Source organism: Corvus hawaiiensis, chromosome 14 (assembly GCF_020740725.1).
Source record: "Corvus hawaiiensis isolate bCorHaw1 chromosome 14, bCorHaw1.pri.cur, whole genome shotgun sequence".
Taxonomy (NCBI): Eukaryota; Metazoa; Chordata; class Aves; order Passeriformes; family Corvidae; genus Corvus; species Corvus hawaiiensis.
The window spans coordinates 14342303-14369030 of NC_063226.1; the positions used below are offsets into that span (position 1 = coordinate 14342303).

General features: G+C 40.0%; 1 protein-coding gene across 8 annotated transcripts in view; it reads left to right on the forward strand.

Moving 5' to 3' along the window:
- Nucleotides 1-4875: 4875 nt before the first annotated feature.
- Nucleotides 4876-26728, forward strand: part of LOC125333093 (phosphatidylinositol-binding clathrin assembly protein-like) — a 29285-nt gene continuing 7432 nt past the window's right edge. For 2 of the 8 annotated variants that reach the window (XM_048318691.1, XM_048318692.1), the window contains exons 1-18: nucleotides 4876-5298; nucleotides 13012-13154; nucleotides 14345-14420; nucleotides 15239-15341; nucleotides 15536-15629; nucleotides 15734-15845; nucleotides 16880-16986; nucleotides 17597-17638; nucleotides 21008-21093; nucleotides 22179-22302; nucleotides 22944-23080; nucleotides 23377-23480; nucleotides 24306-24452; nucleotides 24893-24952; nucleotides 25051-25161; nucleotides 25815-25946; nucleotides 26062-26092; nucleotides 26561-26681. In XM_048318691.1, coding sequence (XP_048174648.1) covers nucleotides 5166-5298; nucleotides 13012-13154; nucleotides 14345-14420; nucleotides 15239-15341; nucleotides 15536-15629; nucleotides 15734-15845; nucleotides 16880-16986; nucleotides 17597-17638; nucleotides 21008-21093; nucleotides 22179-22302; nucleotides 22944-23080; nucleotides 23377-23480; nucleotides 24306-24452; nucleotides 24893-24952; nucleotides 25051-25161; nucleotides 25815-25946; nucleotides 26062-26092; nucleotides 26561-26681 — 1863 coding nt within the window. In that variant the 5' untranslated portion in view covers nucleotides 4876-5165. The remainder of the gene's footprint in view (nucleotides 5299-13011; nucleotides 13155-14344; nucleotides 14421-15238; nucleotides 15342-15535; nucleotides 15630-15733; nucleotides 15846-16879; nucleotides 16987-17596; nucleotides 17639-21007; nucleotides 21094-22178; nucleotides 22303-22943; nucleotides 23081-23376; nucleotides 23481-24305; nucleotides 24453-24892; nucleotides 24953-25050; nucleotides 25162-25814; nucleotides 25947-26061; nucleotides 26093-26560; nucleotides 26682-26728) is intronic. The other 6 variants (XM_048318694.1, XM_048318693.1, XM_048318695.1 and 3 more) reach the window with 6 other exon arrangements.

The following is a 26728-nucleotide window of genomic DNA, read 5'->3' on the forward strand; positions in this document are numbered from 1 at the left end:
GAACAAGCCTGAATAAATTTAGTTTTATAATTTTAGATCACAATCACAGTATTAAAAAAAATAATTCAGTAGTGATTTTTATCTCAACTCTATCAGCAAAACAACAGCCTCCACTAAGGTAGGTTCTGCTCTATTTTGGATTCAGTGCTACTGAGCAGATGGTATTTATTGACAAACCTGCTGCTAAACTGTTTGCATTCCCGGGGCTGTAGGTATAGTCAGCCTGCAGCACATTCACTACTCATTACTAAAATACTCATTTCCCTGGAAAACCATCTGTGTCATTCAGTCATGGCAGAAGCCCAGAAACATCCGTTCCCTCCACAGGCACTATCCCCCAGCACTATTTATATGCATCCAAGCCTGGACCACGTTTCCTGTCTGAAGCCTTCATTACCTGCCCCACAGTAAAATGAAGGGCAGAAAAATGAGTGAGAGGTAAATTGTACATATAATTTCCACTTTTCACCTTTACAAGAATGAACTAAAGCATAGATGCAGGAGAGTGGCCAAGAGCAAGGCTTTTTGCATTAGCCTGGGCAGACACCAGGGCCTGAAGGGCAGTTTCTTCCCCCAGGTAACAAGGGACAGGACAAGAGGAAATAGCCTCAAGTTGTGCCAGGGGAGGTTTAGATTTGATAGTAGGAAAAATTTCTTCACCAAAAGGGTTGTCAAGCACTGGAACAGGTTGCCCAGGGCAGTGGTAGAGGCACCATTCCTGGAGATATTTTTAAAGCTGTGTAGATGTAGCATTTGGTGACATGGTTTGGTGGTGGATTTGTCAATGCTAGGTTAATGGCTGGACTTAATGATCTTAAAGATCTTTTCCAACCTAAATGATTCTGTGATTCTACCTGCAGCCATCCACGGGGTACACAGGATGTCCTGAACCCAGAGCAAGTCAATGCACTGACTGAAGACAAACATTTGAACTCAGATTTGGGCCTGACCAGCACACTGAGTAAAGACAGAGCCATGGCAATGGGAAACACTCAACTCAGGCACTTTTATGTGGAATTTAGGCTTTCTGAAACAGAACAAAATAAGTGAGTCCCTGCTGGGGGAGGAGGTAGTACAGAATAGCTGCTGTGCTTCAGCTCACGCCCTCCTTTATTGCAAAAGAGCTCCCCTGTTTAGACAGGCCCTGAGAGATGTACACATTTTTAATGTGTATTTAATCTTTACATCTTTTCTTGCTGTTTTGATGTTCCCTCAGGCTTTGAAGATTCAAGATCATTTTTTCCCCAGAAACTACAACTCTTAAAACAAAAATCAGGCAGTTGGAAATTGCCTGCTGCCAGTCAGACTAAAGCGGTTGTAACTTTTTCCAGCAAAGGAAATGTTCAATAACAGTGACCATGTATTAATGCATTTATGCCCTTAGGTCTATAGAAATCCTTCATTCACAACATTACACACCCCAGTTCATAGGACCACTAATATTTGTTCAGTGTTATTGTGCTTTTCAATGGTATCAAAAGAGACATCTCTGCTGCTGACCCTGCTTGCCTTTGTTGTTCTCTTTACACTTTATCGGGTCAGGCTGGAATGGAGTTAATCTTCCCCACAGCAGCCCTTATAGGGCTGTGCTGTATACTAGTATTCCATTTTAATTTTTTCCCCATCCCTCCAGCTAAGGAGGGGGAGTGATACAGCAGCTTGGTGGGCATCTGGTGTCCAGCCAATGTAACACACCACAGCCCTTTTTGGTGCCCAACATGGGCCCAAGACACGGGCAGCTTTGTGTGATGCATGCTGCAGTTACAGCAGTTAATAAATTACAAGCTTCTGTGTGGGTCACGGAGTCTGTTGGCTGCTTCCTTATTTTGCTAAGCTTAGGAACGAGCTCTACCCAACCGCACAGGCATCCTGAAACAGATCATGGAGCCAGAAGGCAGAGAATTCGAAGCATTGCCTGAGGAGGCAGCTTGTGCCCAACAGGCACCACCATGTAATGAGTTATCAGAAGATGGAAGATGTTATGCTTTGTTTACTGATGGAACCTGTCATGTTGTAGCAAACCTTTGGAAGTGGAAAGCTGCTGTGTGGAGTCCCACATGATAATTCATTGAAGCCACTGAAGGAGGAGGTAAGTTAAGTCAATTTGCAGAATTGAAAGCCACCCAATTAGCCCTAGAGACTGCTGAATGAGGAAAGTGGCCATACCCTGTCTCTACACTGACTCTTGGATGGTGGCTAATGCCCTATGGGGGTGGCTACAGCAGTGGAAGAGGACAGGGTTAAACCCATCTGAGCTGCTGCACTGTGGCAGGACATGGCTGCACTGCCAGAAAACATCACTCTGGAGGTACATCATGTGCATGATCACATGCCCAAATGCCACATCATCGACAAACATGGAAACTATGAACTGGTAGACAAAACTGTCAAAATTGAAGTAGGTCAGGTGGACCTGGACTAGGAGCATAAGCATGAGCTATTTGTAGCTCAATGGGCCCATGAAACATTTAGGGAGAGACAGAAAATACAGATGGGCTCATAAGCGAGGGGGGGACCTGACCATGGCGGCCATCACACAGGTCACATGTGTGAAACGTGGATGTGAAATATGCTGCAATCAAGTGAGTCAAATCTCCCTGGAAGAGAGGATGCAAATCCTGGCAATGGACTACTCTGGACACAGCCACAAAGATGCCAAGGCGAGCGCTACATATTCACCACGGTGGGAGCAACCACCAGGAATGAACTGGGCTGAAAAAGAGTGAGTTTCACAAGGAATTGAGTGACTGCAATGATGACACAAACCCAGCTGGTGTTGGTGCCCGAGAATTGAACGTGCTGCTTCTCCTGAGCACCCATCTTGAAAGATGGGCTCAAACTACAGCCCGTTCTTATGAACATTTGGAGGAGCAGAGGAAAGCCACAGAATGGGAGAGTGTCTATTAAAGGACAGGAGATAGTTAATGAGAATGTATAAACCCATGTGCTGGGTATAAAGATGGTTTAAGTATGCAGTATAAGTTGGTAAGAAGACATTTCAGTAGTCCTTGTTCCCTGTGGTCATCTCACAGTCAAGAAGGAATATGCTGAAGCAGTTAAGAAACACCCTTTATATCATACGAATATTATGAAAAGACAAAATTTTTATGTATAGTGAAATGTGCAGTACAGTGAATGCAAGTGTTTCCTGCTTTATTGCTTTTATATGTGTACTGCAATAGCAGACGGTTGGCGTGTGGCAGTCTACCCACATATTTATGGAGTATTTCATTTTAGGGATAATGTAAGCAATAGAGCTTTAATCGGCACCCTAAAATATGAGTTGGCTGTCAGAAGCTGCTTGATTTTTGTTTATAACACTCGTATTCAACTGCCTCCTTTTTACTCTCCTTACTTTTTGTATTTTTACTTCAAAGTAAAAATAACTATTGCTGTGTTCTATTTGTATGAGTGTTCACACTTATATTAGTGTACTATAAATGCAGAAGTTAAAAAAATACTCCTCCATGGAATGGCCTGGGAAGAGTGTTTGTTCTGACTGAGTAGTAGTGATGCTGCATTTTTTTGTCACAGTACTGGGTTTTGCTGGGATGGAGTTAATTTCCCTCATGGCAGCCCTCACAGGGTTGTGCTGGGTATCAGTAGCTGCAAAGGTGTTGAGAACCCACCAGTGGTTTGGCTACAGATGAGCAGGGCTCCACGACATCCAGGCTGCGGCTCAGTCTCATCTCCCAAGCAACAAGTGGTACGACAAGAGGAATTAGCCCTCAGTTGTGCCAGGGGAGGTTCAGATTGGATATTATTCACCAAAAGGGTTGTCAAGCTTGGGAACAGGCTCCATAGGGCAGTGGTGGAGTCACCAACCCTGCAGGGATTTAAAAGACGATAGATGTGGCACCACTTGGGGACAGGGTTTAGTGGTGTGCTTGGCAGTGCCGGGTAAACGGTTGGATCGATGAGCTCCGAGGTCTTTTCCAACCTAAATGATTCTACAGCCCCTTGAAACAGGCTCAGCATGGGAGGTTGGGTTCTTTTTTTTTTCTTTTTTTTTTTTTTTAAGACGTTCCTTCTGAAAGTAAAGTCCGCAAGAGAAAAGAAAAGTCATCACCACAAAAACTAGTGTAACCGGGTCTAGCAGGTGTCCCTGCCCACGGCAGGTAGGTGGAACTAGACTATCCTTAAGGTCCCTTCCAACCCAAACCGTTGAGATCTGTGATGAAAATCTCATCTCAATCGTTCCCCTCGTCCACCCCTCGGCAGCACGGCCCCCGCTCCTCCGCCGGTGCTTCTCCCACCGCAAACTCGCCGTGACGACTCGTCAGATTTTTAATTCATACCCACCCACGAAACAAAGAGCCGGCGGGCAATTCCCTGAAAGGAGGCTGTAGCCAGGTGGGGAGTGGCCTCTTCTCCCAGGCAGATAGCGACAGAACGAGAGATCATAGTCTCGAGCTGCACCAGGGGAGGTTTTGGTTGGACATTAGGAGGAATTTCTTCACAGAAAGGGTGATTAGACATTGGAATGGGCTGCCCAGAGAGGCGGTGGAGTCACCGACCCTGGAGGTGTTTAAGAAAAGACTCAGTGCCGTGGTGTGGTTGACATGGTGGTGTCCCGTCACAGGTCGGGATCAATGATCGCAGAGGTCTTTTCCATCCGAGTTGATTCTATGATTTTGTGGTGCTGGGGGCGGCGAGTCACGGAGCGCCTCGGCGCTGCGGGGGGTGGGTCCCCACCGCCCGCGGACACCTGAGGCCCGGCGGGCGGGGCGGCCTTGGCTCCTACCCCGCTCCTGCTCCCGGCCCCGTTCCGATCCCGCTCCCGGCCCCGCTCCACTCGGGCCCCGGCCCCGCTCGGCAGCGGCGGGGCGGGCGCGGGGCGGGCGCGCGGTCACCTGACGCCGCGGCCGCCGCCATTTTGTCTGTGAGCGTAAATGTGAAAGGGAAAGCCGGGGCGCACCCGCGGGCGGAGGCGGTAGCGCCGAGTGGCGCCGGGAGCCGAGCGATCGCCGCTCCGAGGAGCAGCGGGAAGAGCCCCGCGGCGGCGGCCGAGAGGAGCTGCTGAGGCGGAGCCCGGCGAGCGCTCCCGCCGGAGGGAGCCGCCGGCGCCCTTCCCTCGGGAGGCTGCGCTCGCCCCCGGCCGCGGGGGAGCCGCCGCCCCGGCCTTGCGTGGGGACCGCGGCGGAGCCGCCGCCAGGGCCGCGGCGATGATGTCGGGGCAGTCGATCACCGACCGCATCACGGCGGCGCAGCACAGTGTGACCGGCTCGGCCGTCGCCAAGGCTGTGTGCAAGGCGACGACCCACGAGGTGATGGGCCCCAAGAAGAAGCACCTGGACTGTGAGTAGGACCCGGCGGCGGGGCCGGGTGGGCCCGGGGTTGGAGCTCCGAGCAGCCGGGCAGCGGGCCCTCCGGCCGCGGGCGGGGGACAGGGGAGAGCCGGCCGCTTGCACCTGGAGCGGGGGGTCCTGTAAATCTGGGTGGACTTGACTGGCGTGATCTCCAGAACTTATTTTCCACGTGGAGGGAGTGAGGTTTGTAACACCCTGTCGCGCCCGGGGAGCAAAAATATTCCAGCCTCATGAGCTGTTGCCGGTGAGAGCTGCTTAGCTCTTGTGCTCTGGATACAGTGGTGCTTTTTAATCCGGCACCTGGGGAAAAGGTGTGTTTGCTGTTGCAAGCCAGAATTTAATTTTTTAAGCGCTGTTTCGTCCTTGTGTGCATCCTGTGGATTACAGCCGTTTAAATATTCCGAACATTTCCTGAAATATCATAGTTTTCTGTCTTACGGCTCGCGAGACTAGGTAAAAGATTAGAAGCGAGGTAAAGGGAAGGGGATAGGTTGACCAGTGCATCTCTTCTGGATGAGAGAATGTTGCCGATAATACATTTAAACTTAATATCTTACAACCCCTTTCTCTATACCAAAAGATGCAGAGAGTTACCCCTGAAATCTACAGAAATACCGGTGGTGTTGCTTGCCTACAGGCTTTAGTAATAGGGTAGCAGTTGGAGTTCCTGTCTGACTGCTCGTAAGTGCACAAACCTTGTACGTTCTGTAGCACACCCGCTCCCCAGCGCGTAAAAGCGAGATTAAGTGTGTGTGTGTGTTTCCATTAAGGAGAGGAAAAAAGGCGTGAAGCCTTTTGCTGGTTTCTTCTAAGACAGGCTGGTAGTTTTGCACGATTCGTACAAGTTGATGGTACTAAAGGAGCTGCTGTTCAGACTCTCAGCAGAAGCGTTCTGGGTTATATTGTTTGAGGATAGTTGGGATGTGTGACCCTGTGACACTGGTCTGCTCATACTGGCCTGTGTGAGAGCTTTCAGTGTGGATCAAACAGTTAAAACCAGCCAAATATGTATTTCACTTGTTACTGATCTGAATGGTTGGGATCCAGCTACAGTAGCAAATATTGCAGCTATTGTGTTGAAATTAAAAGCCTTAAAACTGGGTAACTGACAATTTCTTTTTTAAAGATACCTTTCTAAAGTTACCTTATTTCTACTGGTCTTGTGTTCTGCCAGTGGTACAAGTTAATGAGGTAACTCCTGAGTCCAGAAAAGGCAACATAACAGGAAGCCAGAAAGTGGTTACAGTTTGCTCAATAGTTTGAAAGCTGCTGAATCCTAAAAGAGGTAGTGTGTTATTTGAAGATATTATTGAAATAATGTCATCTACTATAAGTCACCCTTAGAAAAGAAGAAAATGGAAACATGGAACAATTCTTGAGAATCTCATAAACTGAGATTGCCTTTTGACTAACAAGTTTCTTTTGATCCCAGTCTGTTTAGAGCTGTCAGTCAGTCTCCTGAAGGTCCCTTTCTGTGCCAGATAAGTTCTGTTTTCTGGTGTGATTCATTTGCTCAGACTTTGACCTAAGACAGACAAAAATCTTGTTGTTGTGACTTGGTATCTGAGGAATGATTTGGTGGGGTAGGGAAAAAAAGATGTGAAATACGGTACCTTAAATATGACGGTAAGGGGTTAAAAAAATCCCAATGAACATGCTGGTGTCTTCATCAAGCATACCTAGACACTGCTTTTCAAAGATCTGCAGCCCTTTGAGTGGCACTTCTTATTTTGTCACTTGTACACAAGACTTACTTGTATTAAATGCGAGCAGGTAGACATGAAATACTGTAATCTCTGGGGAAAAAAATCACAGAGTATGTTCTTCCAAGATACAGTGCAAGTAGTTCCCAATTTAAGTACATTATGAAGGAAAACATAGCTTGGATTTAATGTAAAACTCTGGTAGTTGTACTCTGGTCACTACGTGTGTGTGTCATTCAAAATGCTACACCATCTGGTATTATTTGTAATTGCTGCTCAGGAAAAAGCTTTACCAGGAACATTTTTTTGAGAGTTGCTGTAGTTGTATCAGAGATTGTGGAGGAGTATCAATTTGTGCTCTCTGTTCAGATTAATTCTTAAAATCCCCTTACTGCCAAGTTTCCTCAGTAAGAAAAACTGGGGTATTACAATATAGGTTTTTATAGAAATATGTTACATATGCAGTGTCTGGACTCGTATTTAAGAGTCTTGGGGTTTGTCTGACTACTAATTGCTGAGTAGTATAGTCATATTTTACTTTAAGAGTGAAAAAACACCCACAAAGAAACAACCCCAAAAATCTAAGCAATGTCAGTGGGAATACTTGGGGATTTACCTTTCAAAGTAGGTCACAGTGTCCTAAATAAGTCAGCAGATCTATTTCTGTAGTATTTTGTAATATTTTTGGATAATATAATAAGCTATATAGAGGCTGATCATTCCTCTTAGTGGAGCACCTGAACGTCTTGTCTCTTCTTTCCTAGTGTGGGTCCGCTCACTTCCCTCAGCCTTCCGAGTGTGGTTTGCAGCAGAGTGGGGCTGTTACGCTTTTGGAGGCAAACCTGCTCTTGTCTAATACTGAAGAGTCACAAGAAAAAAGAATAAGTTAAAGCTGTAGCCAAGCTGGTAACTGGAAGAGTAGACTTGTGTGTAGACCAAAACTTGGAAAAAACAAACCCCTAAATTAATTGCAGCTTAAACTTTTAAATTAACACAGTAATGAAAAAACAGCTCCTGTTTAACTTGTATACAGCCCACTTAAGAAATGCAGGGGAGGGGAAGGTAGTTAATGTTGCTAATCAAGACTTAGAACTCCCATATGTATACAAGCTTTGGAAACCTTCTAAGTAGTGGTAATTCTGGCACTGTAATTCTGGTACTGCCCATTCTTTCTTTTGGCAGCCAGAGCTTTTTGACTGTCAAGTGAGTGGTGATGAAGTGTGATTCTTGCAGAGATGTGTAAGTTGTGATACAGGACAAAGGCAGTTTCTTGAACTCTTTACACAGACTAGTGGCTGTCATTAACTTGAAGTTCTTTAGCAATTTGTGAAGTTTTTCAGTACAAAAATTGAGGAAATTTAACTTGAACAAAAAAAATAGGTAATATTGTTGGAATCTATATATGGGGGTTGTATATAGCTTTTAAAAAAAAACATTATGGGCTGTCTGTCCTGTATCCTTGTTTAGTGGGGGAGTGGAGCAGAATAGCTGAATTGCTTTGCTTCTGGTAAAGTAACTCAAAATTCAGATTTAGCTGTTATTATTTAACTGAAGCTTAAAGATTGCTCTCAAATGTGCACTACAAGAGCACATTGGCATAGCAATGTTTGTAACAGTTGAGTGCTATCTTTTAAGTCTTCCAGCAAAACTGGTTGCATTCCTTGGCTAACATTTAGAAAATTGGCTGAAGTGGCTCTGATGTTCTACATTTTTGTAATGTGCCATTTATGATGCAACTTTCTAGAAGAAAATGTATTTTTTTTTTTAAGATTGCTGGGGCTGAGGACAATCGTCTTAATTCTTACATCTGTCTTAGAGCAGCTTCAGTCCTTCAGTTCAGCTTCCAAAATGGAAGAAATACATTCATATTAAACCTCTATGGTTGCCTTTAACTTACGTATGTACAGCTCTCTGGAGAGAGATTCCTGACTCAAGGAAATTATTATTTTTCCTGTTACTTAAAAGTTGAAAAGTATGTCAGTTTTTGTTGGTGCCTGGCTGAGAATTTTCCAAAAACCTGATATATGTATATTTTATTTTGTTTTTAATATCTGGATTTATGCATGCTGTTCTCTGAAGAGCTATATAGCTTCATAGATGATGTGCCAGTATTTCAGATGAGTTGTGGAAAAGAAATACTCAGTACTCTTCTAGGCAGTAAGATTTCCACAGCTCTTCCAGGCTGCTTGGAAGCCCCTATGGTACTCTTCTGGTTTAAAGCTGTTCAATTTTTTTCAATTTTTTTTTTCTTTTCTTTTTCCTTTTTTTTTTCCTGTGTGATGTTAACATGTTTCTAAATTCCATTCTAGAAATAGCACCACAGTTTCACTTGCAGTTGAAATGATTCCTCTGGGTAATTGGCAAAATGCTTTGAGTGGTGAAGTGTTTATGTAAGTACTGCGATAAGAAAATGAGCATCACTCACCCTATGCATTTCATTCCAATTTTTGCTGCCAACATCCATGTTACTGTTGCCCAGCTGTCAGTCTCTCAGGTGCATGTGTTCCTTTTTACTTCCAGATGTATGGGGATAATAGCCTTTTCCTTCTGTGCTACCAGCTGTAATAGATCCCTACAGTTGTCTCTATATAGATACTCCTGTTGCAGGCTTAGAAGAATCATATTAGAGAAGGGGCACTTTTCTTTTTATGTGTCTCAATTGCAGAATTAAAATGTAATGCCAGCTTTATTTTTATTACTAGTTGTAAAACAGTAATTTAAAAAAATACCCCAAGTAGCCTTATTGAAGGCTTGAAGTAGCCTTATTTTTAAACTTGTGCTTTTGCAACACACTCTTAAGAAAGTCTAGTTTTGTCTTAAAAAATGCACTGAGATTTTTTGCTTTGTTTAGTATTTTAGAGACGTTTTGTTTGTCTAAGCATGTGTTCTTCAGTATTGGTAACTGTGGCTTATTTGTTAGGGTGTTGAAGGAGATTTTGGAATGAAAGACCATGCTGTTCTGACTACCCCCTGTAAAAATTGTCTTCAGGGCAGCCTGTGGGTGTTGTCTTCAGCGCGTGTCTCGAGTGCATGGGACTGGCAGCTCACTCAGGCCCTCGAACCTCAGTCACAGCTTGAATTAGACTCCCAGTGGCCCTGCCTATGTGAAGTATTTCATTTTGGTTGCCTTTTGAAATGGACAGACATGTATCTTACAGAAGCCAGTAGCACTTGCTAAAAACTTACTAGCACTTCCACAGAAGTGCCCACACTTGAGAATCAAACAATAACGAGAGCTTCTCAAATACAGCAGAGCTCTGTCAGCTCCACTCTGTTACTGTCACTTGACAGAAGACATCTGTATGGCTTCTTGTGGAAGTAAACCTTTTTCCTGGCATAAGCCAAAAAAATGTTTTGTCTGTTTTATGAATGTGGGGCTTAAGGAGGGTTCACGAGTTAGAGCATTGGATGCAGGTGCTCACAGTAGGATTCCTGTCACATTGTGCCCGAGCAGCACTGTAAGAACACTCAATAGCAGTCGCAGACATTAGAACGTGCAAAGGATCTCCCAGTGTTAGCATCATCTTGGCGTCTGCTGGAACATCTGCTGGGAGACCTTAGCTTGAGGGAAGGTGACAGGACTGAAATCTCTCTGGAGAGCACTGGCAAAATATGAATGAAAATAGCTTGGCTAGCTTGACTGGAGAGCAGCAAGATTTTAGGTTTTAGCCTGGATCTTCCTTCCTTTCATCCGTTATTTAATAAGCACGTTTAATATTGAAAAATCTTCAGTGAAAAATTTGACTTGCTTACTGCTTATGTGAAGGAAAAGGATTTTGTGCTGAATTAATATTTTTGACAGGCTGTGTAGTCATTGACCTCAGCAGATCAATGGAATTTCTTTAACTGTTACCTAGTGTTATAGGTATCACATTTTATAGAGTTTGTGGGATTTTTGTTGGTTGGGGTTTTTTTGTTGCTTGGTTGGTTTTTATAAACTAAGAGTAGGACTTGTAATAGTCCTGTAACATTTCTGTGCTGGGTACAGACACATCAGCTGCTGCTCTTAGACGCTGCTCAGTATTTTCCATGTATCTCTATAATACTTGATTATAAACTGATTGGATTTAGGAAGACTTAGTTGCCTTAGTGTATTTTGAGAGAACGACTTAGAAATGTCGTAACAAAATCCTCATTCAGTTGATGAGGCTGTTGAATTACAATTTAGTATTTTTTCTATGTATAAATTCTGGGATTGGGACTTGCTTCATTATATGGGGCAATAATTGCCTGTGAACTGTTTGGACTTCTAGGTTAAAGTACTTCTTAATTTGACAGAACATATGATGATATAGCCATGAGTAGGGAGAAGTAGCTAAAAAATTACATGGGTTTTGAGAAACTTCACATTTGTAAGTATTGAACTATTTGAATACTACTCAGCAATAACGTTTTGATGTACAGCTTGCTTAAAGCTTCTTTCCAGTGCTCTTCTTTTTGTGCAGTTATTTCAGCATTTTTGTGTGTTGATAATGAGCGAAAGTTTTCATCCCAGCTTCCACATTTTGTACATACTTGGAAACTTCTGACACCTGAATGAAATTAGTAACTTACTACAACTTGCATTTTATAGCTTTTTGCCTTGATGAGATACTGTCTAAAATTCTTTACTCTGTTAAAATTACTCTGGTTATTAAACTATTTTAAACAGTGATCCTTAATCAAAGGATTTTGTTCTTAATAAACTGATCTTTAATTAAGGTACATCTGTAATATACGCTGTGCACTAGAAAGATAAAAATCCTAAATGCAGTATTTCTGTGAAATACTTTGTCCTAAACTATTGATGTGTGAGTTCTAAGTTCACATTTAAATTGCTTACGATGACACGGTCTGTCCTCTCCGTGCTGCTTCCAAGGCAGAGGAGTTGGCTGTTTCAGTGGTGCCAACACCTTGGAATTCAGTTGCTGCCTGGCTTCCCAGGCACCTGCCCTTCTTCGGGTCCTTACCAGACAAGTCCCACAAACAGCAATGGGCTCTGCTGCCAACGGGCTGCTCACAAGCTCAGCTTAAATGAGAGGTCACAAAGGAAGCTTTTCAAACCAGATGTTTGTTTTACTGGCTTTGCCCAGTCCTTAGAGTGTACTTTGATCACACCTGAGCCAAATTTAGCACAGAGAGAGAAATAAACGTCTGATGTGCATGTCTTGAGGGGTTTAGAGTAGTCCTGGATTCAGTTCTCTGCTCTTTTCTCAGCCAGTACCTTCTTTAGCCTTCTCAGGCAAGTGCTCTTCCCATGTGTCTGCTGGAGCCTGTTCTGGTTTTGTACCAAATTTCAGGCAGAGTCTTGAACCTCTCTGTCTCTGACCTCCCAAGTTAATGTTCTACTGTTGAGTTTATTGTCAGTCTAGGACACAAAGGGCTTTTTTATATGAAAGCCTGAGACCCACCATGATCCACCGCAAACTATTCAGTAGGCTTGTGACCAGGCGTTTTTTAAGCTAAGTGGAAGGGTGGATAGATGCAAATTCTTGCTGTTAATTCTTACAGAAAAGAGGCTTATTTTACAGATTTGTAGCATCTCATTTGCCATCATGTGTAAGTACTCAGGCGTAGGTCAGAGTGGCAGGCTTGTGCTGCCTGTTGATCTCACGAGGTTGGGATGTCTCAGGTCTTCCTTGCTTCTCAGATTTTCACTCTTTTTGCTAGATTGAGTGGCCTCAGGCATTGAGCATCCAGAAGGTTGCTTACATTGGCTTTCAGAGACTAATTTGGGCTCCCTTGTGTATCTAATGGAACAGGTTATTTATTGATAATATAAGAGATATTGGGACTTGGTAAAATTATTGAAATATCTTTGAAGTTCATACATGGAGTCTTTCAGTAAAATGCAGTGAATCTGAGTGAGGAGGGTAAAGGAGCTCAATTATTTCTTAAACTAGGAACTGAAGTTAATGCTTCCAGTAAGAATTCTCAGTGTAAAAAACACAAAATAACATGTTGATCTTCTGAGCATGTAACTCATTGTAATGCTTTAATTCTTTTCCCCTTTAATTTAGATCTAATACAGTGCACAAATGAAATGAATGTGAATATTCCACAGTTGGCAGATACACTCTTTGAGAGAACTGCAAACAGTAGCTGGGTTGTAGTGTTCAAAGCTCTAATTACAACACACCACCTCATGATGTATGGAAATGAGGTAAGACATGATTCGTTCTTTTAAAGTCTCCTTGACAGCTTTTAAAAAATTGTGTCAGTCTGTAAAGCATTAGATATGTACTTCAGTTTTTCAAAGATTTTGTTTTTCCTCTGCTGATGGCTCTAAAGTATTTGTCCAGAGGGGGAAAAAAAAATATTTCTTCATGATTTCAATACCAAAATATATCAGTGTTTCCAATTTACCTGCAGCTATCTTGGTTGGTCTGTGAGGGAATGAGTGACCTTTCTAGAATAAAGACTTGAAAAACTTCTGATGAGCTTTACTTCATTAGGGTAGCGCTTATCAGTAAGAGCACAGCAGAAGTCTTGTTAGCACTCCATAAATGTGCAGCCAACCTAATAACAGATAAGAAAGAATACTTGCTAAAGGGGAGAGGAATATGGTGACTAGAATATTTGATCTTGCAAGACATCATCTAATGGGTTGAGTCTTCATATGTTGTTGCTGTTAACATTCCTCTGAAACATCTTTCTACTGCATTTAATTCACTTAATTTTTTTCATCACAATTTTTTAAAAGCTTCCTAGTCAATAATGTGGTGTTAGAAATGTAGCCTCTCTTGCACAAGCCTTTTCTTAAAAGCTAAACTTTGGTCAGGTGGCAGTCCTGAACCTGTGTGTGGTCACTGACCTAAGAAATGATTGTTGACTACTGGTAATATTGGAGTGATGATTCTTAAAAGTGCCTTCCAGCCATTAAACTGCTGGGAAAGCTTGGTGATCCTCCTCTCTGCAAAGCTCTATGAACTTGTTTGAAATGACCTGTAAAACATAGTGTGCTCTTCACACTACAGCACTTAGAGCTGTGTCAAACTTCAGGAGCTTGGATAATGCAAGTAGTATTTTTGTTTTGTGTTTTCTAGCTTGTCTGTTTTAAAGTACAAAGTTAACTAAGCAGCTTCCTCTAGGATTATTTGTATTTTATTCATGGGCAGTGATGTCTCTTTGTTTAGTTTAAATTTATATTTTTGCCAAATGGAGTTTTGGGCTTAAGAGGCTTTGCTAATAAGTATTTTCAGGTTTTCCTCCAAATATTTCCCTTTTAACTAATTTTTATTGTTGATAGAGATTACTAGAAACAGTTACAAGGTAAATGTAGTTTGCTTGTAATATGCTTCTATATTTTGACTCCCACAACAATTAAATCATCAACTTTTTCTTCACCAACAGCGCTTTATCCAGTATCTTGCATCCCGGAACACTTTGTTCAACTTAAATAACTACCTGGACAAAAGTGCCATGCAGGGTAAGGATCTTTCACTGAAGGAAATAACTACTCCTTTTTTCTCTGTGACGGTACATGTATTGATGCACACTAGGAGCCAAATGACATTTAAATGGAAGGCTATTTTGAGTTTTATTGCATGAGACACCAAAGAATGTCCAGAGAAGAATATAGACACAGGGAAAGTGAGATTCTGAGTTACCTAGGTGAGTGCTAGAAATCTGTTTGTAATGTATGTAGCATTGCTCACACAGCTGTAAATTTTGCTAAGTGAACTCTTGATGCTCATTAGAGTAAACCTGATGAATTGTCAGCACAATAATAACTTTTGTTGTTGCATTTTAAAGCCTCAGGAGTAAATATTTACTGTTAAGGTGCATGGAATGGTAACTAGGTTGTGCTTATAATTAGGGAGAGCTTCTTCAAATCTCTGATAAGTCCTTTAATTACTTCCTAATGGTAGAAAACATTTTTAGGTCTTTATGTGGGTTTTGAGGGATGGCAGATAAGTTACCAAACTCTTCAGCATTTTACTAGGAATATATTTTTGTTCTAATTTCAAGAACATCTTAACAAGAACTGCTTGATGCTTGCCTAATCTTTTATGCTTGGTTCTTGTCTAATATTTTAATGTGTTCAGGTGTTTATTCTCATAATTGCAACAATTGCTTTCCTAATCTTAGCAACTTGGGAAGAAACTAACATCGCATCTCAAAACTCTGGAAAGTGCCTAGGAAGTACTTTTAATGTAAAATAGGCTAGTAGGAGAACAGTTCTTGAAAAGAACTGAAAAACAGTACCCCTTCAAAATGTCTAACTTACAAATGCTTAACTTTTAGGCTATGATATGTCTACCTTCATTAGGCGATACAGCAGATACTTGAATGAAAAAGCACTTTCATATAGACTTGTAGCAGTTGACTTCACCAAAATGAAAAGAGGGTAAGGCTACTGCTGCTGCTTCTGTTTGATCTTTTTCCTATTGCAGGGGGCGGGAGAAGGGGGAACACAGTTGTTCTTGAGCTTGTCATAGAATGCTGTTCTTTTGGCACTTTGAAGCAATATTGTACTGTTGCAACAACACAATGTGTGCTGAGGTCTCTGTATCTTGTAAATGTGTGTCTTTTACTCTGTAGGATAGATGGAGTGATGAGAACTATGAATCCTGAAAAGCTTCTGAAAACCCTTCCAATCATACAGAACCAGCTTGATGCACTCCTTGATTTTGATGTAAGTACTTTAAGCTCAATGTTAAGTAACACTCTCTCATTTTGAAGTGAGAGTTTTATTATTTTGTTAAATACTAATTTACTTTCTCATTGCTTTCTACACAGGCAAATCCAAATGAACTAACAAATGGTGTTATAAATGCTGCCTTTATGCTCCTCTTTAAAGATTCCATTAGACTTTTTGCAGCATACAATGAGGGGATTATTAATCTTTTAGGTATGTGAGAATTTTTCTAGCTTTTGAATTTTTGTGAAAGATACTGAGAAAACTAAACAACATAGGCAATTTCTGACTGCAGTTTCCTAATAAATTGTCTCTGCTCTATTGCTGTTAAATGAAGCCTGTCTTAGTTTTAGTGACCAGGAGCATAGGCTTACACATCCACTTCTACCTGGAAGAATACATGTTGAAACAGAAAGTGAAATGAGAGGATGACTGGTGAGACTGGAACAAAGATACCATAAAAGTGCAATGGATAACCTTTGCAACTGGACTGTAAAGGTTTAGTGAGATACATGGTGTTTTGAGTATTTAATTTACTCACAGTATAGCTGAATTCTGTTTTCCTGTACTTTCTTTAAAGCTTGACTTGTCACCTTTGACTGGTACCTGAATCTGCCTGAGCTGATTAGATGAAATGTAGGAGTTTTTGTAGAAGGGTGATAAGCTCTTAACAAAGCTTTTTCATTCCTATTTAAGCAAATCTATGAATGAAATGATCAGTTTGTTCTGTTCATCCATTAGTTTTTACTCAGTTACGTATTTGTAAGTATATAGGGCAAAACCATAAGAAGTGATGGATGTGGTTGATGCTCCTTTTGGTAGGTCAGTTCAGTATATGTAGCCACTTCGGTATCAAAATATATTGATACAAGGTCTAAAAAGGTAAATAAATACCAGGAATATTTTCAAATGATAAGATCATTTGTCTCATTGCCAGCTAATGAGCTGACTTTCTGAAAATATTCACCATAATACCTAATTTAACAATTTGCACTGATTCACATCCATGTTTAATAAATTTTTGCATTATCATGTAATACACTGAAACAGAAAAATCTGTGGTTTTGTATTGACTGACTTACTACAAAAGGTTTCAGGTATTCATGTAAGCTTGAAAATCTGAATAGCTTTGAGTTACTCCTGTCTGTTCTCTTACTGTAGCTTGTCTCAAATTAACTTCTATAATACAGTGTCAGCTTTTTGCTGGGGAGGGTATTATCTTACAAGAGTTCTATTTGCATCCTCAGAAAGATATTTTGATATGAAGAAGAACCAGTGCAAAGAAGGCTTGGATATTTACAAAAAATTTCTAGCCAGAATGACCAATTTGTCAGAGTTCCTCAAAGTAGCAGAGGTAAATAAATCTACATGTATGGAAAGGATATAATTTAGCTGTCTGTATTGGTACAGTATCAATATTCATAAAAACACCTTTAAACAGATTGTTTGTTTAACTTCACTATAAAAGGAAGTATTCTAGAGATTAGGTATTTTAAAGATTGTATATGCTTATTAACATGGGGTGGGATTCTGGGGTATCCTTTTTATTAGCCAGACCACAGAAAGCTTTCTGAAGTATTATTATAAATGTTATGGATGCTCCAGAATGTATAAACTGTATGTTACAGGCTATTTAAAGATATTTATAGGGCTCTCCTGTACTGTAAGTGCTAAAAAATGAAGTAGTTTCAGTAAGCGGTGTAGCTGTTTCTAATGCTTTTAGTAGGCTTTTCTGCATGGAAATTAGGCTAGATGAAAAGCTGAGTTTGCCTTGAGATGCATTTTAATGTCTTTGTGACTTCTAAGGTGTGTTCCGAGTGAAACTTGTACCAGTTCAAAAAATTATGAATATCCCTTTTTAATATGCTAGCTTCTATGTCACATTCGGACACTGCTGGGTTTTAGTTCCATTGCCACTGCATGTAGTGACGTACTTTTTTTTTCTTCTTTTTTTGTAAACCCAGCAAGTTGGAATTGATCAGGGTGACATTCCAGATCTTACTCAGGTCAGTGTGCATTGCTTATTGATTAACCCAATTACGTTGTTCTTTGTAGTTTTTAAAGGTTGGTGTGTACCATAGTAATCATTCTTCTCAAGACTGTATTCTCTTCTATGTATTTATAGATGGGAAATAAGTGAAGTAGCTTCTCACATGCATTACATGTAATCAATCCTTATGCTTTGCAGCTCTTAATGAGATGTTTTGATTTTTAAAGCAATAAAATTCACAGAAAAGAATACTTTTCAAGAACTTCTGGTTTTTATCACAGGGGATTCCATGGCAGGTAAGCCAGAAGTATCTTGCCATACCTAGAGGAAAACCTATTTCACTGTAACTTAATGACAGTGAGCTGGTTCAGTTGAAATTTTTTTCTGTCCCTTAAAGTCTGAAGAATAAATTTGATGTTTCTATATCATGCTGGCTTTGATATTACTCAGTAGTATGAGGGTCATGCACAATGCAGGTTGTGTGCTGGAAAACTCAGTCTGAAAGGTGGAATGCAGGGAAACACCTTCCAATGAGGATAAACTGAGGGGCAGAAGGGAGGTGAGAAAATGGTTTGACCTGGTGAACAGGAAACACTGATAGTCCACGGAGGTCAGCAAGGTTATTCTTTGTGAGTCCCTTCAGTTTATAGGGATGTTTCATTTCTCACCTAGGGCCAACCCAACAGAGCAGAGTGTTTGGCTTTTTTCTTTAGCATGGAGTAACCTGCTGAGTGGAATAAACAGCCCCAGGAGACTCGGGCATAAACTGCAGTGCCTTAGAGCTCAATTACTGGAGCTGTTGAAGTGCAGCCAGTGAGAAACTAAAAATTTCATGGGTTAATCATGAAAAATATATCTAGTGGGAAGATTTGTGTAAACTTAATCAGTGTCTTTTTAATATGGAAATCAAACCTAAGTCACAAACTTCCATTGTTGGTGGTGTTCATTACTGACTCCAGTATGATTTCCATCTGAAGCCATGCATGCTTCAAAGTATAAATCTAATGCTTGCTCCTAGCATTTAATATTAATCACTTTAAGAACTTGCCTATGTGGTAGGAAAGATACGTGACTGAAACCATCAGGGTAAGAGCAGGTAATGGTTGAACACAGTAGTTTGATGTTTTCTGTTGGTGTTTGATCTTAGTGTCATACTTTGTCTTTTGATTAGTACTGCGGGCTGTATTATGCTAATCACATTATACTCAAGTCTGAAGTTATTTATACCTCCTGAGTTAGTGTGCACTTGTCCACTTAATTTGGTCATTATAAGGCTTTTGAAAGCAGGTGAGGGTTTTTTATTTACTGAGAATAGGGGTATTTAACTTCATTTTGCTGTGGTTTTTACCTGAAACTTTCAGTGACAAAATCCTTAATATCTACTGTGCCCACAACATTTTATTTCTAATATCTCAGTTGTTTTGTTGTAAGTGCACTTATATTAGAAAAGCAATTCTGAACTGGTGGTAGACCTCAGCATCCTGTGCATTTTGGCAATTTCAGTGCTGCTGTTAAACATTCCACTTAGACAGAAAATTTCATGGCATTTAATGCGAGTTGAATAATTGTACATCCATTTTGTGCCACTTCAAAAGGATTTGCTAGGATTTCTTAATACTGCCACTTTTGCCTGTTTCTATGAAGAAAGTATTTTCCTTTGTAGGTGCCCTGTTCACAGGGATGTTGCTTTCTGTTTATAGCTGTTCCTGTATTTCATGAATGTAACTGGGTCGTTTCCCTCTGTATGGATGTTACTCTGTCATGTGTTTTGGGGGTGAGGAATGGAGGTGAATCATGAAATACAGCCTTTCTCAAGTCAGTGGCTGGATTAGCCCAGGTATATTTCCTGACATAAAACTACCCTGTTCACTCAAAGTCTGACATTTTGTTGGATGTCTGCAGTAGTGAGAAAGTTCACAGGAGGTTACTGGATTGTTGGGTTTAGTTCTTGTCGTTGAGGGGGTTGTTCAGAGGGTTTTAGAAAAAGTAATTACAGAATATGCATTTCCATACAAATAAGTTTGAGTGGCTTTGGGAGAAAAAAAAGACAAGGAAAAGCTTTCTGGAATTACGGCAGGGTCTCCTGTTACTAAGATTATCTGAGTAGCTGTGCCATGCAATGCCTTTTGCAAGCTATTGTGCCTCCTGGAAGACAAAAGTATGGGGAAGTTTGGTTGGTTGGGTTTGTTTTGGTTTTTTGGTTGTTGTTTTTTTGTTGATTTGTTGGTTTTTGGGATTTTTTGTCCCTGATACCTTTCCAAAAGGATATTTCTAAATGTCCCCCTTCTGGTTTAGCTGTCTGGGTCAAACACTGAATTTATTCATGACCTGTTGTTGAGGGAACTACGCTGTCTTAGCTTACCTTGCTCTGCTTAAGAAATACAAGGTTACAAGGTCAGGTCTTCATTTTAAGACAAGCAGTTTTATAGGATTATTCTAATTGCCTTTTTTTTTTTTTTTTTTTTTTTTTTTTTTTTTTTTAAATCTCTTGACTCATCTAGCTTGAATTGGGAAGCTAGAATTGCGCTCAGTATTTCAAAGGGGAGCCTGCCAAAGCATTGTGTAAATAATATTTTTCCTCTTTCCAGGAAATGTCTTGTTCTAGCTTTTGGTACAGAAGGGCTAGCAAGGGCAAGTTTGTTTTTCCTCCAAACAATGCCTGTCATATCTGTTCTACCTGCTGAAAGTTGGCAAGTGGTAAGAGAGGCTTAATGTCTCTGAAACCCTGCCAGGTGAGGAGGACTGAGCTGGCAAATAGATTTAAATTTTAGAAATACATTCCCTTAATCTAAATCAGCAGTAGAATTTATTTCACTAGAGTAATAGAGTTGGTTTATCATACAGTTACATGTTGAATAGCTACTCAGTCTGCAGTAGTGTCCTTGGGAGCAGATTAAATTTGATTCCCTGTTTTATCAAACCTAACATCCTGCTGTTGTCAGGCATTTCCACTGCAAGCCTTTGACTGTAAATATTTGAATGGAGAGTGATTGGGTTTTTGTTGTTACGTAGGAAAGTAGATCAAAAATGCCAGGTCTTTGCTTTGGGACTTCTGTGAGTTTAAAGGAGTAGTGCTTAATCATTTCTGGTTACTCAGTTAATTCTAACGTAGCAAATGCTGTTGCCAAAACCAAGAATCTAACTTGCATGCACAGAAGCAGAGCCACTCTGGGGGAATCCTTCCTTTGTGCCTCTGTGTTCCCACTCTTTTTAAAGAACCATCACTGAGTAGATAGAATTTGGGTGTGTAGGATGGTAGCAAAACCCAAAGGCACAATTACTGATGTGTGAGGTTGTTTGTTTTTAGTTGGTGAGAAAACTAATCTGTGTACTAAACAGTGATGTGTTGATAGAAGCAGTGTTTTATAAATACTTCCAATTTTAGGCACCCAGCAGCTTGCTTGAGGCACTGGAACAGCATTTGGCTTCTGTGGAGGGAAAGAAAACAAAGGAAGTCTCTGCTGCCAGCAGGTGAGCACCCAGTGAATTACAGCAATGCTCGTAGTTAAGATTTGTCATTGTCATTCTAACAATTTTCAGAATTCAGTCATGTGGTGTTCTTGATTTTTATTCACTTCTGAATGTATCTTCCTAGAAATATAAGTGAAATATCTAGTGGGTAATAGTCTGATAGCTTAGCCACATTTGAAATGTAGGTATGTCTGCCTGTGTCTCAGACAGACTTCTGATTATGCTGTAATAAACAACTGAGCTGAGACCTTGTATATTATTCTTGTCAGCTTTTACCTGTTTAAAGTCCTTTGACTTGTAAGATTGATAAGGTGTTTCGATTTTGATACTCTTCTTACCCAAGATAGGATGGTATTTATCTAAACTGTTATTATTTATCTTTATATATTTATGGTCTACCTCTCAGACCATGAACTTATCTTGAACTTCTCATAAAAGTTCTTCAGTCCCTCCTCAGAACAGCCAAATTAGCTTAGATATGTTGTGCTAAAAGAAATTGTGTTATTCTTTCTGTCAAATACGGTATTGGGATGTATGAAAATACTTCTGACTGAATAATGAGAGTCTCTTTTGGCATAGACATTCTCCCACAGCAACTTGGTAAATATTGATAAATGTACCAGGCTGAGCTACTTTCCCAGTTTGCTGTCTTTCTCCTCAGATTTTTTTTAAAGAATATAAGGGTTCACTGCCACAGTATTCTGTTCATATATATAATAAATAGGCAATAACTGCTGTGGTTTCTTTGCTGTTACATAGTGTACAAACAACCTTCTGTGCCTCAGCCATTTGAATAACATTCCAGTCTAGTCTAGATAACTTTAAAGAGAAAAGACAACTGCTGTGTTCTGCATTTTCCAGTTCCTACCTGCTGAAACTCGAGGGAGTGACTCTGTACTCATGCCTCTTTGTCACCAAACTGTTTTTGGGATGTCTGCTCTTATGTACCAGACAGTAAGGGAAGATGTGACTGGGAATGAGGATAACACATGACTAGATAAGGCACTTGATGATTAAGCTGTAAATTATGTATACCTGACCGTGGGTTTTTTAATAACATTTTTTAAAATTATTGCTGTTTTTAGAGCCAGTGCCCTATCCAGTGCTGTTTCCACACTTGCCAATACAGGAATGTCATTCAGCCGGATGGATGAGAAAGAAAAGCAGCAGGCACTGGAGGAGGAACAAGTTAGACTGCAGGCACTGAAGGTACAAAGTTTTTAACAAGTTTTGTATTCCAAGATTTTTATAACGAGATAAAATAGTGAGGAAGCTTGCAAGGTCACTTAGTGCTCTATGTGAGGAATGTGAGCTGTGTGAAACATACACCCATGCTTTGACCAGTGCTGTAAAAATGCAGTGGGTGTATCTAGAAGTGTGGGGGATGTAAACCTGAAATGAATGAAAACAAGGTTATGATGTTGCTGCCTTATTATTGGGATGCACATTGGCACAGTGGTTTCTGAACATCTCAATTGAACCATGATGAGACTCATAAAGTAGAGAGATGAGTCTTCCTGTGCAAAGGTCCATTGAGCTGTTTCTCTGAGTGACTATGGAGGGAGCCTGGAATGTGTAGCTTGACTAGAAGTAATTTACATCTAGGCAGTTATGGATTAAAAAATAATTATTTAAAACATCAAATCTCACCTTGATTTTTACATGCTTTGTTAAAACAAATACTCTTATTTCTCATTTCAACTATTTCTCTGGTTTTAGGACTTTACAGAAGAATAACTGTTTTACTTATTAAGACCATAATTAAAAGTTTCTTCTTGGAAAAGGTCTCCAGGACTCAAATGTTAATAAACAAGTAAGCTAAAATGCCAACTGTCTCTCCCATCTTTCAGGAGCAGCGATTAAGAGAGATCTCTGTAGTGTCAAATTCCACTTCCACATCAGCATCCCCAAGCACTTTGTCAGGAAAAAGTGTGAATACCACTGTCGCTGTTGACCTCTTTGCTACACCAGCACCCACAACAAATAGGTGAGAGATACTTTGCTTTCTGAAAGAAGCAGAAATTACTGCACCGGCCTGTAGCTGCACAATTAACTTCAAAACTGTGATCCTAGTTACCTCTCAGGTACCTTTTGCTGATGCTTTCTTGGTGTACCCACAGGAATTTTGTCAGTAAGTGCTTAACGACCAGTTTGTTGTACCAATATTGTTGATGGGCTGCTAGTGAATAAGAGAAAATGAGATTGGTGTGAGTGTTCATAAAAGCAAGAATACAATGCCTGTTACATATCTTCATATTTCTCTCTCTCTCATTTCTTATTCAGCATGCCCAACCTTTCTAGTGATCTTTTTGATCTTCAGCCTGCCTTTGTTCCAACTGTGCAAAGTACTCCAGCTATATCAACATCAGCAAGCAGTGCTTGGGGAGGTGAGCTCATACCTTGATTTGACTGTCTAAATGATGAGGGAATTCTTAGAATACAAGGTTCATACTTAATTGAATCTGCATCTTAAACCTTAACTATTTTTGCATCCAAACATTCATAAAAAAATATGAAGGAAATAATCTGAAAACTGACAAACTTTCATGAGCACAGCATTAATGTTGATGGAACAAAAGAGTGGAACTGTTCAGTAAAGGGGACAGGGAGAAGAAATGTAACTAAAGATCAAAGTTGAAAAATACTGGGAAATAAAACCATAAAATAAGCAGGTGTAACTGAAAAGATCCTGGACTAGTATTTCCATTTAATTAAGCAATATTTAATATACTTCTCATTTAAAAGGTGTTGGTAACTTCAGAGTTCTTGTAAAAAAGCTGTGGATTCCAGTTTCTTCACCCATCCTTCCAAAGAACGGTCAGGTTAGATGTAAAGAAATGGCTTAAATGCCAAAAGAAGGCAATGTTAACACCATGGTAAATGTTAGTGTTTTAATAGGTGGAATTGCTACTCTTACATGCTATTTAAAAGGTAGATTATTGAAGCCAAAAATGTAGTGTCTGACTTCTTTGATATATGATCTGTCGTTCTCCCCCTCCCACCCAATGTCAATACTAGAAATATTTTCCCTAATAGAGAGCTGTTAGGATTTTTCTCTGAAACTAAAAATGTATATCTAAAAGGGCTGACCATTAGGTGGAGTATTTACAATTTGACTTTGTCTAGAGATTCTCATAGTCAATCATTTCAGTCTGTTTTTCTTTTCCATTATTTGTACTCTGTATTCTTTCCTTCACTTCTGCGTCCGAAAGGTCCTTTCTCGTCTTCAAATGGTTGTGTTGGTTCTCCACCTCATCTGGACATCTTTGACATGAAGCCAGTTGAAGAAGCTGTAAAATCTGCCACCCCTTTCATCAATTCTTCTTTTTCCTCCAAACAAACAGTGGAACTGTTTAGTGGTAAAAAAAACAAACCCCATGTAATTTATTTGCAACTGGAGATAATAATGCTAATAAAGTGGGCCATGGAATCTTCTTGTGGTTTGGGCCAACCTTCACTTTTTATTAACAAGTGAAAGTAGTGCATTAATTCCAGGTGTAGTAAATTATATGCTTCCTTAAACGTTTATTTCTATAGTCAAAATAAATTATTATTTTGTTCTGCTTGCCCAGTCTAGACATCCTAAGACTTGCAGTGTTGCTGAAATCTGCTGATTTCTTTCAAACTGCAACCTTTCTATTTTGTAATGGGGAATGCAGGAGTTACTTGACTTTTCAAATCTGTAAAATAAAAAAAACCTTTTTATAATAGTAAAAATTCTTAACTGCAGACTTAATTGTTGGGCTCCCTCTTCCTTTTTCTCTTTAAAACTGATCTTTTCTTCTCTCTTTTTGCAAAGATGACTTTAGTGGTCATAAACCAACATATGCTTCTGTGTACCATCCTGTGACTGTTGATGGTAATTTGATTTTTTTGGTTTTTTAAAACTTTCTGGTTTCACTGGAATGAATGATATTACTTCATGGGTGTATTTCATTATTCAAATTTTTTTTTCAGGTTTTCCTCTTCATTCAGCTCCTCCGAGTACCACCTCTTCAACAATTAATGTGGACTTCGATGCTGTTTTTGGAGGAAAATCTACAGCACCAGAGTACAGGACTGCAAGTGGTAAAAGCTGCCTTATGACTAATTTATACCCTACAGGCAACAGTTGCTTAACAATTTAGCATAATGGCTATTGCAGTTGAAAATTTAATAACTTAATATATTTGCAAGGTGATTATGGGCTGATAAGAGGCAATCAGTTCAGTTCTAGTTATTTACTTTAAAATTAGCTTTGACTGATTTAATTCTCTGTGTAATAATTGTTTCCTCTCTCTCTGGGGGAACAAACTTTGAACGTGGCCCATTGGATGTCTCCTAATGGGTAAGCTCGTGTTCATTTGTCTTCTGTGCTTTCTCTTGATGCATGATGATGACTTCCCTCTGACTCCATTGAGAGGCAGAGCACTTGCAGAAGTGCAGAACTAGTTGTGTGTGTTGCTTGAAGAATACCTGAGTTAGTCTTTCTCTTCTGTAAAGTATTGTTGAAGTACAATTAAAGATTCTTTTAGATTAGTAGGTACAATATAGTATTACATGAAAAATAAGTTAAACTATGCTTCTATCAAAGTCTTAAATACTTTCATTATGTTGAACCTTCACATATAAATGCTCAAATTAGTGTTCTATAAAGAAAATACCTCCCTGGCCTATGGATGTAGTTTATTAAATGCAGTGTAACCATTCTGTTAACAGTTGCTTTTATTTTCTTTGTTTAGGTTTTAACTTTCTAGATGATGTGTTGCAACCCACAGTACCACCACAAAGTCAAAGAGCCACTGTAGCCAGCCAGCAAAGTGGAAAAATTTTGGCAAATGACCTTGATTCTTCACTTGCTAATCTAGTAGGAAGTAAGTGTGAAACTTTTAAAATTAGCTTTCCCATTTGTTACTGAAAGTAAAACAAGCTTTTTTTCCCTCCCAAATTAAAACACTTAAGGATTTGTCTGTTTCTTTTCCCCCACAGATCTTGGCTTTGGAGGAACTCCATCCAAAAAGTAAGTGCATATATGTACTTAGAATATTCTCACATGACTATTTGATAGTCTCTGGCACTAACATGGCAAGAATCTCAACTCTTGAAATAATCTGAAATAATTGAGAAGTGCATTGGAACATAGTGTTTGTGGTCAGCCACTGTAACACAGTGAAGTAGCTCACTTTAGTTAGTTTTGCAATTCCTGTATTTTTATTGAAGTGTTTTTATGAAACACTCTTAAGAGTTACATCAGACTCCAGTTATTATATTGTACAGTGCAGTACTGATAGTTCACTTTTAACATAAACAGTACCCCCAGATTTCACACTTACTGGAGAACAGATACATAAGTAATTACTGAAAATCCTGAGTGTTTCTTCAGATTTCATCTGTGTGCATGCATTAAGGCATGTTTTGGTTTCCTGTTATGTTGTCTTACTCTAGCTGTTGCCCCTCCATGAAAACTAACACCGTGGTTTCATTTTAGATCAGATATGCAGTGGTCTCAGCCTACAGAGAAAAAACTTACTGGTGGAACAAACTGGCAAGCAAAAACAAGCACATCAACCACATGGAACCCGACTCCCTTACCCACTATTCCACACATGGTAATTTCTGTACTATGCAATCACACTTCATTCTAGCAAATTCTGCT